Below are 15,302 nucleotides of genomic sequence, written 5' to 3'. Positions count from 1 at the left end.
ATCACATCTTCTTAATCTAATCTAGTCATTTGTCAGTGGCCACTGGCTTATTTCTATGTCTTGGCTATTGTAAATGGTGCTGCTATGAACATTGGGGTGCATGTATCCTTTCAAAGTAGTGTTCTCAGTTTTTCCAGATATATACCCAGGAGTGGAATTGCTGGATCACATGGTAGCTCTAGTCTTGGTTTTTTTGTGTTTTTTTTAATTTATTATTTATTTTTTGGAGGGGACACCAAGTTCAATCATCTGGTTTTTTTTTGTTTTTTTTTTTTTTTACTTTTTAATTGTTCATTTTATTAAAGTTTATAAACTCAGACCAATATATTGGTCTGACCATTCCTTCACACTATCCCACAAATGAGGAGGGATGGGATTATGTCAGGTGTCAAAATATTCCTTTTTCAACTTATTCATGACAGTATGGAATGAAAATGGAAGGCAGGGAAGTTGTGTTGTTTCAACACATCCTGGTTTAAGTGGAGCACCAAGGTAAGTTGTTCCACATACCACTCATGGCCTCACCCAATCTCCCCACCAGTTCCTGTATACCTTTCCCACCAATGAACTCTTAGATGTCTCAAACCCAAGTGGTTCCCATTCAACCATGTACAAAGGGATATAGGTACAGAAGACAAGACACCAAGCCCTGTCACTCCAACTCTCACCCTTGGGATTATTTATAGTCTGGAAAAAGACAGATGAACCATGATCAAAACCAAGTGAGGATTTTTAAGGAAGCTTTGACAGAAATATTAAGAAAAACATCTGAATTCAACTCCAGAGAAAAGTGCTACCAAGGGAAAATAAAGTCTTAACTGATGTTCTGAAACTAGCTGTAAGAGAGGGTGGGAGAATGATCCTCTCGGCATGAACTCTAAGGGCTCTGAACACAACCAGAGCTTCAGCTGATCCAGTCTGGGCTGCTGAGCCAGATGGCCTGAGGGCTGCCCAACGGGCACACTGCAGTCTGTCTGTCTCTATCAACAGTGCGAGTCCTTCAGCTCCATCACAGAGTACTCTCCAGTGTGTTATAGTTGTCCTTAAAGCTCTTCAACTCGAGGAAGTGCTTGGCACGTTTACTCTTCTGACTGGAGGGGAGGTACGTCACCTGGATGGTTGTTGGGGAGACTTCAGGAGACTGGGTTAGGTCTTTGGCTGCTGACTGGTGTTGTCGCTGAGAGCTCCCACTTCGTGCTTTGACCACTGTGGCCAGGTCACTCAAGGCCTCCTGATAGCGCAGGTACTCACTCTGGCCAAAGACCCCTGTCCCATAGCGGGCTGTCTCATAGCCATCCAGCAGGGTATCAATGAGGGCCTTGCACACACCCTTAAAAGGAGTACTAGTGTTTCGAAGATCTAGCAGGTAGGAGCGGAAATTCTTGCCCATTAAGGAACGGGGATGTCGGCTTTCAGCATGAAATGGGATCTCAGAGGCACGGATGGCATCCAGAGCTTTCATCCTATATAGATAGTTGTAGCAATTTTGATTTCCCTGGGTTTCCAGCTGTAGCAGTCTTGCATCATCATCAGCAAGGAGCTGAGGTTCATATTTGATATCCTGAACCCTGGATAGTCGGATATCAATCTCCTCTTTTAAGTCCAGGCTCCCGTAGGCCATCACCAGCACGACATTCACGCCGGACTGCCAGTTACTGCCGGACGCCATGGCCTCCCCACCCCGCGCAGAACTGCTCCGGTTTACCCCGCTGCCCTGCCTCGTCAGCCCGGGCTCCGCTGAGGCAACGGCGCCTGGGTTCCCTGAAGCACCCCGGCCATTTCCTTACGGGGAAAGAGTAAGGCTGACCGGGCCTGAAAACATGGCGGATGGGGGGGGGACAATCATCTGTTTTTATACACATATCCCCATATTCCCTCCCTCCCTCAACTCCCCCCCCCCTTCGAGTCCCCCCCACCCTCCCCGTCCCAGTCCTCTAAGGCACTCCTGTACTGTTTTCCATAGTGGCTGCAGCAATTTACATTCCCACCAACAGTGTACAAGGGTTCTCTTTTCTCCACATCCTCTCCAACATTTATTATTTGTAGACTTTTTGATGAGAGCCATTCTGACAGGGTGACAGGGCAAGGTAATATTTCATTGTGGTTTTGATTTGCAGAGAAATGCTTAATATTTCTAATGAACAAAATTTTATGATTGGAGGTCAGGAATAAGGAAAAGAAAATAAAAAGGACTGCTCCCAGATTTTTAGCTTGAGCAAATAGTTGGATAGAAATACTATTTACTAAATACATATATATATACACATATATACATACACACACACATATATATATAGTATTTGCTGAGATAGAGACTACTGGTGAAAAATTTATTTTGACAGTCTCAGAAAGTTTAAAGAGAGAAAAAGGAATAGGTTACAAATTATCCTTTTAGCCCTGCCCATACATGAGTATGAGATGTTACATTTGAAAAATTGACTCTGCCTTATGCAATAGGACATACAAATTTTTTCGTACATAGCTCTTTCTAGTGTTCTTATTCCTAGTTGGCGGCAGGGGGGTGGGGGGGTGGGGGGAGGGGTTGTTGTTTGCTGGTTGGTTGGCTGCTCTGTGCAGCATGCAGCATCTTAGTTCCCAGACCAGGGATCAGACCTGTGCCCCCTGCAGTGGAAGTGCAGATTCTTAACCACTGGACTGGAGGGAAGTCCCTCCTAGCATTTTTTTAACCTATTATACACTATAATTTCTGTTATGGAGTGAATGTTTGTGTCCCCCACCAAAATTCATGGTGAAATCTTAATCCCCAATGTGATGATATGAGAAGGTGGGGTGTTTGGGAGGTGATAAGGTCATGAGGATAGAGCCGTCATGAATGGGTTTAGTACTGTTATGAAAGAAACTCCAGAAAGTTCCCTTCTACAATGTGGGACACAGTGCGAAGACAGCCATCTATGAAGCAGGAAGCAGGCCTTCACCAGACAATGAAGAAATCCATACCTCAGTCATGGACTTCTCAGCACCTAGAACTGTGAGGAGTAAATATTTGTTGTTTAAGCCTCCCAGTCTATGATACTGTCCTATAGCAGCCCAAACAGACTATGACAATTCCTTATCAGCAAAGACATAATATCTCAAATTTCTCTTTCTGCACCATGTCTTCTGTGGCATAATGAAAAAAACAAAAAAAACAAAAAAGCACTGAATTGTAAATCAGGATATGCAGATTTTAAATGACTCCCAGCTGGAATTCCCTGGCAGTCCAGTGGTTTAGGACTTGGTGCTTTCACTGCCTCAGGCCTGGGTTCAATCCCTGGTTGAGGAACTAAGATCCCACAAGCCACGAAGTGTGGCCAAAAATAAAAAATAAAAATAAAATGACTCCTAGCAGTGGATAAACCAGTTATTCTCTCCCAGCCTGCATTTCCCATTGTGTAAATAAGTTGAGATTTAGAAGTCTCAACCAACACAGATAGTCTATCTAGAATGTATTTAATGCACTTACTATAAAAGCAACAAAAAAAAAAGTTGCCATAAAAGCTATTTTATATTTAACTAACTGAACATTGATATTTCTCATAAACCCTAATTTACTATTTAATGTGGTAGTCAGATGTATTAGTTATCTATTGCAACATATTAGATCACCCCCCAAAACTTGGTGACTTAACAAACATTTATTATCTCACAGCTTCTCTAGGTCAGGAATTCAGGAGCAGCTTAGTTGGGTGATTCTGGTTCAGGATCCCTCAGAAAAGCACACTCAAGGCTGGCTGAAGCTGCGGTGATCTAAAGTTGGGCTGGCTGTTGGCAGGAGGACTTAGTAACTGGACTTCTTCCATAGGCTGCTTCTATTAAAAAATTAGCCTTTCACTTGTTAAAATGGTAAGGAAGATGCTATTCAAGACTATTGCAATTAGGGATATTGCAATAAGGAAGACAGATCAGGCTCAACTCCAAATAAAACAAACACAGCTAGGAATTTATAGCCAAGAAGCAGAGTAGGGGTATCAGTGGATGGAAAACTAAGAGGAGACCTCAAGGGTAGAGAGATTCTTGCCAAAGGCTTAGATATGAAGAGTGAGGAATGAGAAACTTGATCAGATATCAAGGTTGGGGGATGACTTAGCAGGATTCTTGCTGAGACTGACCTGTGCAATCTCACAGAAGGTCAAGGTCAAGGACTAATCCCAAGAGAAGGCTCAGTGGAGCCTAACTAAAGTCTGGTCAAGAAGAGTCTTTGTTACTTGAATGTCCTCACAACATGGCAGCTACCTTTGCCCAGAATGAATCATCCAGGTGAATGAGAAAGCAGGAAACTATACTGCCTTTTATGACCTACTCTCTGAAGTTGGATGCTGGTCTACTTTTTTCCTATTTGTTAGACATGAGTCACTAAAGTCCAAGGGAAGAGGAATTAAACTCCACCTCTTAAAAGCATGTCAAAGAATTTGGAGACATGTTTTAAACTACCACATCAGAAATGATTCCAACTGAAATTAATGGTATAGCAGCTTAATTTTTGCTTTTAAGATTATCTTGCTCTGGGAGCATTTTTATCTTGTTTTAAAGTTTTTCTTGTTTTGATAAATAACTGTGTATTTAGAAACTGGTTTCCTCTTTCTCTGCAAAACATCAGAATTTTTACCACAAATTCTATATATATTTTAAAAATAAAGTTTATTTTAATTTTCTCTCCTAGGGTCACGCTAAACTATTCCCTTACTCTGACTTCTCATGTTGCTCTATTTTAGCAGCTTGAAGTCAAAAAAGGATATCTCCAGATTTTTGGCTATAAGCTGCAGACCAGAGATGTGTCCTAATAAGAGAAAAGACTGATATGGGAGGCCTTCGGGAAAATCCTAAGACTTTCCGACATCAGTATGTGATAATTTTTTTCCCTTCTTGTGGAAAATCGAGGTAATAGGTTATGATCATTATAAGTGAAGTACACCAAGATTTGTGTGTCAATTCCCAATACTAGACTAAACATATTATATTTTAACAAAAAAAGACATGTTGGGAATTTTCTATGGGAAGTCTCTATTAAAGAAGACAGCAAGAAACTTACTTCCTTTTCAATGTATCTTCAAAAGTAGTGGTTCTCTAACTTTAAAGTACATCAGGATAACCTGGAGGTCTTAAAACAAAGACTGCTAGATGTCACTGCCAGAGTTTCTGCATCAGTAGAATTGGTAGGTGGAGCCCCAAAATTTGCCTTTTAACTAGTTCCCAGTGATGCTGATGCTGCTGGTCTGGGGATCACACTTGGTGAACCATTGTTAGAAAGAGTAGGGGTGGCCAGGGAGGTAATAAAGGTAAACCTACCTCCTGTGAGGTGAAAGTTATGATGGATTATCCTCTAGACCAAAGTTCCTCCCCTGAGGAAAGCAACAAAAGGGGTTTGTTGACTGAGCTCATGTTTTATGGTCCCAAAGATCCAAGTGAACTGACATATTTGTCTTTCCCTCCTGTAGGAAAGGAAGTCATGTCTCTCACTCACCTTTCAAGACCAAAACATCCAGTTTCTACCACATAATTTAAGGGCAAATACAAATTAAAAATAAGAGATGTAATTCTCTTTGTTGAAAATAAAGGAACAGGACCACTGGACGCTGGTGGTCCAGTGGTTAAGACTTCACTTTCCAATGTAAGGGGTGTGGGTTCCATCCCTGGTCGGGGAGATAAGATCCACATGCCGTGTGGCCAAAAAACCAAAACATAAAACAGAAGCAATACTGTAACAAACTCAATAAAGACTTTAAAAACGGTCCACATTTAAAAAAAAAATCTTTAAAAAAAAAAAGAATTTCTCCACCTCTCCCTTTTCTTTCAGAATTTCTTTCTCCATCCTTTTCAAATGTATGTAAATATTTATAATGGCTAATAAACCATTAGTTTATTAATCTGCCAATCTCACAACTCCGGAATGTTTCTTCAAGAAACTGGAAGCCATCTTTTTTGAAATGCAAAGATCGGGAAGCTCACTCTCCTATCTCACAGTTCCTGTGGGAAGGCAAGAACATAGCTTTGAAGGACGCCTTGCTCCAATTAGCAAAACTGTCCTGTCAAAAAGATGAGAAGTTTGTTTTTTCTCTGGATAAAGCCAATTAACTAATAGAAGTGACCTCCTCAATTACCATGGTAAAGTTAGGATGAACTACACATGACAAAATATGCTATCAGGGTCTTACTTGAGGACTATTTATTGTTTATTTTGAAAACATGTATGTAATAGGGTGTATCTGCTTGGCTACGTAAGGGGTGAAATTCCCCTTGCTGTCTTCACAGTCTCTTCGAAGATCACCTGTGATGCCCACCACATTCTGGTTTAACGCTTATTCAAAAATAAGTGTTTTCTTTCTTTACTACCTTTGTGGAGAGGATTTCTGGGCTGGGAGAGATCCTGTCTTTAGTTGTATTTCCCAAATAATACATCCCAGTTCCCAAATCCTAGAATAATTAGATAATGGAAGACACCACCTTCAGGCTGAGAGAAGACTGGCCAAGGTATTACATGGCAATGAATTTTGCAAGGCATGAAAGGACAGGAAAATTCTTTTTTTTTTTTTTGGCCTCTGACTTTCAAGAGTCCTAAAACTCTCATCTCATTAAATTTTTAAAAATAAAAGTAATGTCTGGCCCAGAAAGGAGAGACCTCCCTAATTTTAGCAAATCCTAAGACAGATATGCCTACACCAAAAGGAAAAGAGAAACTTCAAATGCTACTAAATACAGAGTACAAAATTGAGTTCTGAAGCAAAAACAATATCATATTTATACCCTGACTTTGATTCCTAGATGATCTCTCATGACCCATCCCACTGTGTTCCTGCCACACACTCTTGTGCTCATGGCCTGAATCTTGGCATTACCAAATATGTATTGTTCCACCACAACAATCACAAAAGCAGATGACATCTGACTCTGCTGCAAGTCCTATCGGTTCAGTTTGCTTACTCAGTTACATCTACTAACCTGTTTTTCATCTCCTTTGAAAGCTCTGGCCAGTTGTGTATTTACTTTCTATCAGTCTCTCATCCCATCTTCTATCATTACTGTACTTGCCTCTCATTATGCAGCTGAGACTCTACAGACCACTCCTGCAGCAACTCTGATGCCAATAACTCTACCAACTTTACCCCATTTCCCTTCTATAAACTTAATTGTACGCGGACCTCTTAGCACTTAGCAGTGTTGGCAAAATGGGGGGGTGGGGTGAAATCACATGACAAGATAGATTGATACCACTACAAATTCTTGACCCCCAAAATGAATCAGACCATAAACAATGCCTAACAACATGACTGTCATTCCCTAGTCAGCTAACACTTCATTCTTTCTTTTTTTATTGTGATTTTAAGAAATATATGTTTACCATATGAACAATTTTTAAGCTCACTAGTGTTCCGTATATTCATGCTGTTGTGCAACAGATCTCCAGAACTTTTTTATCTTGCAAAACCGAAGCTCTATACCCGCTAAACAACTCCTCGTTTTCACCACCACCCTCCTAGCCCCGGTAAACATCATTCTACTTCTATTTTTGACACAAATAATCAATAATTTCTAATAAGGACTAGAAAAGAGCTTTATTAGAGCCAAACTGAGAACTATAGCCTGGGAGGCAGCCTCTCTGTAGCTCCAAGGATCTGCTCCATTGAAGCATGGTTTTCAGCAGAGTTTTAAACTTTATCCTTAAAACAAAGAACATACATCAAACATGACAGAGGTACATTCCTTCAAGGTTTCAAAAGAGACATATTAGTATTTATTCAATGAGAAAGCATGATCCTGGTGTCTGGGAAGGTAACGTCATCTTCAAGAAAGTGTTAATGGATGCCATAAGAAGAGAGCTATTCATCTTATCTTCGAAGAGGACATTCTTTACCTTAATGCTGAAAGTAGATGTGCTGTGTAAGTGTTTGACAGGCTATAAGTCAGGCTGTTTTAGTTCACACAAAGTTCAGGCAGAACAACAGATAAGCCTGAATGACTCCCCTATACCGAAATATGTGGAAAAACTTCTCCATCACTCTGTGTCACATTCACTCTTCATGACAATATCAAACCGTCTCCCTTTCTTCACTCTCTACAGATTCTCACCAGACTACCTCTTTCACAGAAATGAGAACTCTCAAATTACAACTGCCACATCTACAAATTGGCTTCCATCCCCACCTGTTTCTTCCCTTCTTCCAGGTACAAAGGAAGTGATAGTTCCTCCTCCTATCCAAGCCCAATTCCCTCCATCTGTGCTCTGAATCCCATCTCTTTCAATCTTCTGAGGAAGTTGACCTTATCATCCTTTCTTTCCTTATTCCCTTGCTAACAATCCTATCAGCTGGTAAAGTTTCTCCCAGTAACAGTAAAAATAAACTGCATACCACACCGGGGCCTGAGCCCACCGAATATTGCCTCTGCCAAGATTCATAAAAACGTTTAAACTTGATGACTCCATTTTCTCATAGTCCACTCATCCCTTACCCACCCTCACGCGGCTTTAGCCCCAAACCTCGCACTGTGGTCTCAGCGGTCTTTGTATTGCTAACGTCAGTGGCTGTTTTTCCGCCTGTGTTGCACGACAGTGCTGCACGACAGTGCTGCTTTCCAAGCCGGAAGACTTGCCCCTCGTGGCGTGACGTCATATGGAAGCGCCGGGAAAACAGGGCGGGACTTCCTGGTGCGGGTCTCCGGTTAGCGACAGATGCTGTGTGGAGTGATAGGCAAGCTGCGGGTCAGGTGTGGGGCAGATTCCTGGGCAGCGTTTCACGGCAGAATCCTGAGTCCTCTGGGGGTCTTTGTGGTTTGCACCGGCGGGAGCCACTGTCTTTGCACTCCTGGTATGGACGAGTTTCTTGTCTCCTGGTGTGTGTGGTGAGGTGGGAGCACGCGGCAGGCCTAAGATACGCTTACTGGAGCATGTGCGCTAAGAAGGTACACAGATAAAAGGAAGCCCAGTGATTTAATAAACTAAAAGTAGTACAATACCGGAGACGGGAGCAGTGTTTCCCAAAATGATATCCGTGTTTCCCTTTTAAATTTGGAGGGGGGGGAGCGGGGGAGAGGGGTTGCTTCTATGATATCCTAAAAAATTTACCAGTTACAAAGACAAAACTGAAAAGACTTTCTGAAATCAGTCTTTCTCATATTGTGGCTGAGAACTCTCGGTTAAGTATTTCGAGGAGTCTAAGTAAATTGTTTTTACTTTAAAAGGTGTCTGAACGTGTTTTAAATGTGAGAAGCACTGACATGGAGTATTTAATCGAAAAACACTTGAATGATAAATGTGAGCTATATACTGCCAAGCATTGGGTTCGATGTTAATATAAATACAGTTCTTGTCCTGATAGAGTTTACCATATCGTGGGGCAAATAAGTAGCCAGGCCATTACAATGCAGTGTTTTGTAAGCACTAGGGTGCAAAAGTACAGGGTGCTAAAAGAACTAATAGGAGGAATACTTGATCTAAAGTTTAAGGTGACAGATAGCTAGAGATATGGCTGAAGAGCTAAGCGAAGGGTGATTTTGTGAAAAAATTTTATAAGCCATACATATAAGTTTAGACTTTAACGTGGCAGCAGTGAGTTTAAAAATACACATTGAGGATGATGTGAGTGTATTGATCAGATTTGCACTCGCTTCAAATGGCTTAGAAATGAGGGAGAGCAAATCTGGAGGCTAGGAGATACAATTAAGAAAATGAGGTTGAGGGAATTCCCAGGCGGGCCAGTGGTTGGGACTCTGCGCTCTCACTGCCAAGGGAACTAAGATCCTGCAAGCTGTGCAGAGTGGCAACACCCCCCCCCCCCAAAAAAAAAAAAAAAAAAGAAAATGAGGTTGAAGAGAAGTGACTGGATTAGAGAAGTATTTAGAAAGTAAATGAATTAACTCAAATTAGGAATGGAGGGTGTGAGAAGAGACAGTAATGAAATGACTCCCAGTTTCTGCTTCAGCAAATGAATGGATAGTAATGTCCCTCCCTGAAACAACGCAGAAGGAGAAGCAGATTGGGAAGGGAAGGGAGACATTTCAGTTTGCTGCATTTGAGGTGTCATCTGATACATGGTGATCGAAGTCAAGCAGGTAGATCAGAGTTCATAGGGAAAATGTTTAGATTGAAAAAAGGGCAAAGGACAGAACTCAGAAGCACATCCACCTTGTGTGTGTTGGGGGCTGGGGGGAGTGGCTCTGAGCATCAGTGCACAGGTCAGAGAGCCAGCAACATGCATCCTCATTAAATGAAGCCAAAGGAAGAAGGAACTTTTCAACTATTTTAGTTACATTTTGTGAAAAATTGAATTCTTTTTATGCTTCAAGTCCAGCACTAGTTTCACATGTTTAAGCGTCTTCATTGTTTTGCGGACATCCAAACCTTTAGGATAAAATTGTGAAATTTATATATATTTGCCCTAATTTTGGATATTTTGTTTGGCAATAACGTTTTTTGTTGCAGAGTAAAGTCTAAATTGGAGAAGGGAGATTTTATTTTGTTTTTAAATCAGTAGATCTCTCTATATTTCTGTTTTGAAAACATATGAGGGCATTGGTACAGCAGCTGCTAAGTGCTTTTTACCAGTTGCCATTTTCTGTAACTTTTCTGTCCTTTGTCTTCATGTATTGCTTGTTAAGGATTTTGTGTTTGGGTCTGTATCTAGGCTTAGTAGAAAATGGAGAAGAATAGAATATCTTGATCTCAACCATACAGTGGTACATAACTTTGTTATCCAGTAACATTGATCCTCTGGGCCCCTAGATACAAACCTGAAAAAGATCTTCAGGGTATCCTTTTGCTTAAAACAATAGTGAAGTTCATATCTAAAATAATAACCCAAACAAGTTTTAAACTTTTTGCCTAGTGAATGATCACAGGTTCTAGGCCACAGGAGTCTAAAAAAAATTAATGGTGCAAAATAAGTTGGACTAAGATTCCACTTTGTGTTTCAGAAATCAGTTGCACTTCGGTACCTCAAATTTATACTTGAACAGTTACTTGAGAGGTTTTTAACTTTTCATTACATTTTTTATTTTTTTCTAGGGATTTTCTTACATGCCTGTTTTCCTCAAAATGAATGTCTGTATCACCTTCTTAAGACCTTTTGCCAGAGTTGTGGTGCCATTTACCCTTCATAGAAAGAGAAGGGTTTTACATTCAACTGTTCTACATAGATACATGTCTTCCAAAATACCAGCTGCGTCCTATCCTAATAAGGAGAGTACATCACCTCCAGAAGAGCTGGAGTTGGATAGGTGGAAAATTACAATGAAATCTAGTGTGCAAGAAGAGGGTGTTTCAGCAGTTTCAGGTAGCAAGGATGAAGATCCTCTAGCTGCCACCAGGGAGTTAATTGAGATGTGGCGATTGCTTCGCAGAGAAGTACCAGAACACATCAGTGAAGAAGAGCTCAAAACCGTTACAGAATGTGTCTCTAAATCATCAAAAAAAAAATATTTAAAATATTTATATATTAAGGAAAAAATGAAAAAAGCCAAGAAAATTAAAAAGGAAATGAAAGTAGCAGCAAAAGAACAAGTAAAAAAAGACCAGCTATCAGAAACCACTACGGAAGATAAACAGCAAAACTTTCTATTTCTACGACTTTGGGATAGGAGTATGGACATTGCAATGGGCTGGAAGGGTGCCCAGGCCATGCAGTTTGGACAACCTTTGGTTTTTGACATGGCTTATGACGACTATATGAAACCAAAAGAACTGCAGAATGCCGTTTCCCAACTTTTAGAAAGTGAAGGATGGAACAGAAGAGATGTTGATCCTTTCCATGTTTATTTCTGCAATCTTAAAACAGGTGGCGCCTACTATAGAGCGTTAGTTAAACGTTATGGAGAAAAGTGGGACAAATTGCTTTTAACAGCAACAGAAAAGTCTTATGTAGATTTATTTCCAAAGGACAGTATTATATATTTAACTGCCGATTCTCCCAATGTTATGACTTCTTTCAAACATGACAAAATTTATATAGTGGGATCTTTTGTTGATAAGAATATGCAGCCAGGCACATCCTTAGCCAAAGCAAAACGCCTAAAGCTGGCAACAGAATGCCTTCCATTAGATAAATATTTGCAGTGGGACATCGGTACTAAAAATCTCACCTTAGATCAAATGATACGTATTTTGTCATGTCTGAAAAACACTGGTAGTTGGGAAGAGGCTCTGAAGTTTGTTCCTAGGAGAAAACATACTGGTTTTCTGGAGATTTCTCAGCATTCTCAAGAGATTGTCAACAGATTGAAGAAGTCAAAGACTTCTAATTCATTTGTGAGAGGCTCTGTAAATAGACACAGAAAAGGTAGCTTGAATGAGAATATTTGATAGCTTAAAAAGTAAATGGATTAGGAATACAGTTCTATTAGTCTGTTTCATCCTGAATGGAATTCACTTGCTCTTTGTTTCAAAGGTTGTCTTTCCAAACTAACTGAAGTATTATCTTTCTCCAATTAATCGAATATCTGTAAAACTTTGGAAATATGTTTTGTTTACTATAAAAATAAACAATAATCTTAGAAAGTAAAAAGAGTTGTCCGTGTTTGTTTGAGCCCAGTAAAACAATTGTATCATTGGTGTGGCTTTTTTATGACTACTTTGAGCCTCAGACTCCATTTTCCTTCTTAAATGTTCTTTTAGCCATGTCAGCAATTACCCTTTCATCAAAAATTGATGAAACTTCAGGTGGTGGTTCGTTTATTTAAAGTAACATTTGGTACAGTGCTGGGCATCTCATATGCACTAAGGTATATCGTTTAACTGAGTCTTGGTTAAACAAAAAGGACATCCCTTGGCATGTGATGAAATTGGGCTGTATAATGAAAAATGGGTTTGTGGGGATAAAACTCATTTCTTGTCCACTTAGGAAAAAAGGGTTTATTTGAAGAGTGTTACTATAGCACTTTCCTCTTGTAGTGTAGATGGCTTTTCTTTTCAAGGAAATACTTCCTTTTTTCCAGCCATGTGATTTGAATGGAGGCTGCCATATTTTTACAGACCTTCCTCCCCTGGCCACCACTGATTATCTCAAAAAAGACACTTCACTCAAGCCTTGAGATGGGCATCTGACTTTGAGACAGGCCAGTCAGGGGGCTTCTTAGGTGGCCCGGTGGTTAAGAATCCGCCTGCCAATGCAGGGGACACGGTTCGATCCCTGCTCCAGGAAGATCCCACATGCCAAGGAGCAGCTAAGCCTGTGCACCACAACTATTGAGCCTGTGCTTTAGAGCCCATGAGCCACAACTGTTGAGCCCATGTGCCACAACTACTGAAGCCCATGCGCCTAGAGCCCATGCTAAGAGAAGCCACGGCAATGAGGAGCCTGCACACACAACAAAGAGTAGCCCCTGCTCACCACAACTAGAGAAAGCCCGTGTGCAGCAACGAAGACCCAACACAGCCAACAAATAAATAAATAAATTTATTTTTAAAAAAAGGCCAGTCAGAATCCTTTTCTAAGATTTTTGGACTTATCAAGATAGCCTGTGTTAATTCCTTTCTAGTGGTGAATTTTGAGAGAGAGGAAGCTCTGGTGGCCATGCATACAGAAATGAACTTTAGGAACCATATTCATTGTGTGGCCAAATATTTCTACCTAGTTTCTGAATTGGACATTAGCATAAGGTATGCTATCCAATACACTTCTTAATGCAGGACTCAATCTTTTACCAAATACTATGTGTCAAATTGTTACTCTGCAGTTTACCTGAATTTAAACAACTAAGTTTAGGTACTGTCATTAACACCTTTTTTATAGATAAGGAAAATTTAATCAAAATAATTCCCTTTGAGGAGTACCTTTGTATTTCTGTGTAACAATATGCTAAGGTGTTTCAGTGATGCAACACTAGGATTTTTTTTCTTAGTTTTTTCCCTTCCCAATAGCCAAACAGTAACTGATTCCTAAGACTGCTTCTCTCTCATGTAGATAAATCACAGTGGCAAGCTCATCCACAGTTTGAGCCCACACCAATTTTAATTTTACAAATTTTTTAGAATTTGGAATTTAACAGAACCTCAGATACTGCTTTAGTTTCTCCAAACTACATGGTCTGATTTCCTGGGCATAAAGTAGGAAGTAACAACTTTTTATCTTAAACACCCAATAATTTATTCTATAGCATTCTTTCTCTTTGAAGGTAACTTTTGTTTCCTATAGTCTAATCATCTCCTTCTTACCTGTTAGCAACATGTTTTTGTATAATAACATTTCTAGTTCTCTCCTTTTGCTCTTTTCAAACATGCTGCCAAATTCCCAGCTTTTAGTAATTAAACAATTTAAAAAGAAGTCTTTGTTTGCTGCTATTATCCCTACCATATTACACAGTTTAACTTCTAAGCCAGGCCCTTCAAGTAAGTATTCAGAACAGTTTCCATTTCCTCTATACCATTGCTGTTAATTGAAATATAATGCAATCCACGTATGTACTTTTAAAATTCCCAGTAGCCATGTTAAAGATAAAAGGTGAACTTAATTTTAATATATTTAACCCATGTGTCCACACTATTATTTCAATTTGTATTCATTATTAAAAACTAATGAGGGATTTCCTAGGTGGCACAGTGGTTAAGAATCCACCTGCCAATGCAGGGAACACGTGTTCGAGCCCTGCTCTGGGAAGATTCCATATGCCACGGAGCAACTAAGCCCGTGCACCACAACTATTGAGCCTGTGCTCTGGAGCCCGTGAGCCACAACTATTGAGCCTGTGTGCTGCAACTATTGAAGGCCACGTACCTAAAGCCCGTGCTCCACAATAAAAGAAGCCACTACAATGAGGAGCCCGCACACCACAATGAAGAGTAGCCCCGCTTGCAGCAACTAGAGAGAGCCTGTGTGCAGCAACGAAGACCCAACACAGCCAATAAATCAATAAAATAAATTAAAAACTTAATGAGATTTTACATTCATAATCATTTTTTCAAACTAAGCATTGAAAATCTGGTCTGTATTTTAATGGTTACAGCACGTCTTAATATGAATATTACGCAGCTTTCACCTTCTGAAATGGCCCACACGGTAGAGTATATTTCTCCCAGAGCCACTCTCACTTTCCTAGATGACCCCATGCCCTGGGGCCACCTCTCACCTTTTGAGACAGCTCACATTCTCTATGAAGTGTGTATCTATCTAAAGAAACCTGCTCTTCACTTTAAGAAAAAATATATGAATACTAAATCTTCAATTGTTAAAGTAAAATGCACTGCTACCAAAACAATAGAATTGTGTTTAACAAGAGCTAACTGCTTCAGTTTTTTAACTTAAATAACATTGAGTTCAGTTCTTCAGTTGCATGAACCACACTTCAAGTGCTTAATAGTCACATGTAGCTGGTGGCTG

At 40.2% G+C, this 15,302-nt stretch overlaps 3 protein-coding genes across 3 annotated transcripts in view; 1 reads left to right on the top strand and 2 right to left on the bottom strand.

The window, feature by feature from the left end:
• The window catches only part of SENP7 (SUMO specific peptidase 7), a 171,905-nt gene extending 163,394 nt beyond the window's left edge, over positions 1 to 8,511 (bottom strand). The window contains exon 1 of the mRNA XM_057696791.1: positions 8,450 to 8,511. The gene's annotated coding sequence lies outside the window, so the exon portion shown is untranslated. The remainder of the gene's footprint in view (positions 1 to 8,449) is intronic.
• On the bottom strand, positions 254 to 8,496 carry LOC130830003 (protein C1orf43 homolog). Its single transcript, XM_057696799.1, has 2 exons — positions 8,450 to 8,496; positions 254 to 1,812 (listed from the first exon to the last, which is right to left on the bottom strand). Exon 2 carries the CDS (start codon positions 1,667 to 1,669, stop codon positions 1,010 to 1,012), a length of 660 nt encoding a protein of 219 aa, XP_057552782.1. The 5' UTR covers positions 1,670 to 1,812; positions 8,450 to 8,496; the 3' UTR covers positions 254 to 1,009.
• A 129-nt stretch (positions 8,512 to 8,640) lies between the features above and the next one.
• TRMT10C (tRNA methyltransferase 10C, mitochondrial RNase P subunit) lies at positions 8,641 to 12,536 on the top strand. The gene is made up of 2 exons (XM_057696116.1): positions 8,641 to 8,801; positions 10,997 to 12,536. Exon 2 carries the CDS (start codon positions 11,009 to 11,011, stop codon positions 12,287 to 12,289), a length of 1,281 nt encoding a protein of 426 aa, XP_057552099.1. The 5' UTR covers positions 8,641 to 8,801; positions 10,997 to 11,008; the 3' UTR covers positions 12,290 to 12,536.
• Positions 12,537 to 15,302: the final 2,766 nt, after the last annotated feature.

This window comes from Hippopotamus amphibius, chromosome 10 (assembly GCF_030028045.1).
Source record: "Hippopotamus amphibius kiboko isolate mHipAmp2 chromosome 10, mHipAmp2.hap2, whole genome shotgun sequence".
Taxonomy (NCBI): Eukaryota; Metazoa; Chordata; class Mammalia; order Artiodactyla; family Hippopotamidae; genus Hippopotamus; species Hippopotamus amphibius.
Note: the sequence above shows the minus strand (reverse complement) of the source record. Positions and strands in the feature narration are given on the sequence as shown.

Coding starts and splice junctions, on each gene's coding strand:
- LOC130830003 (XM_057696799.1), bottom strand. CDS start 1,669: ATGGCGTCCGGCAGTAACTGGCAGTCCGGCGTGAATGTCGTGCTGGTG.
- TRMT10C (XM_057696116.1), top strand. CDS start 11,009: ATGCCTGTTTTCCTCAAAATGAATGTCTGTATCACCTTCTTAAGACCT.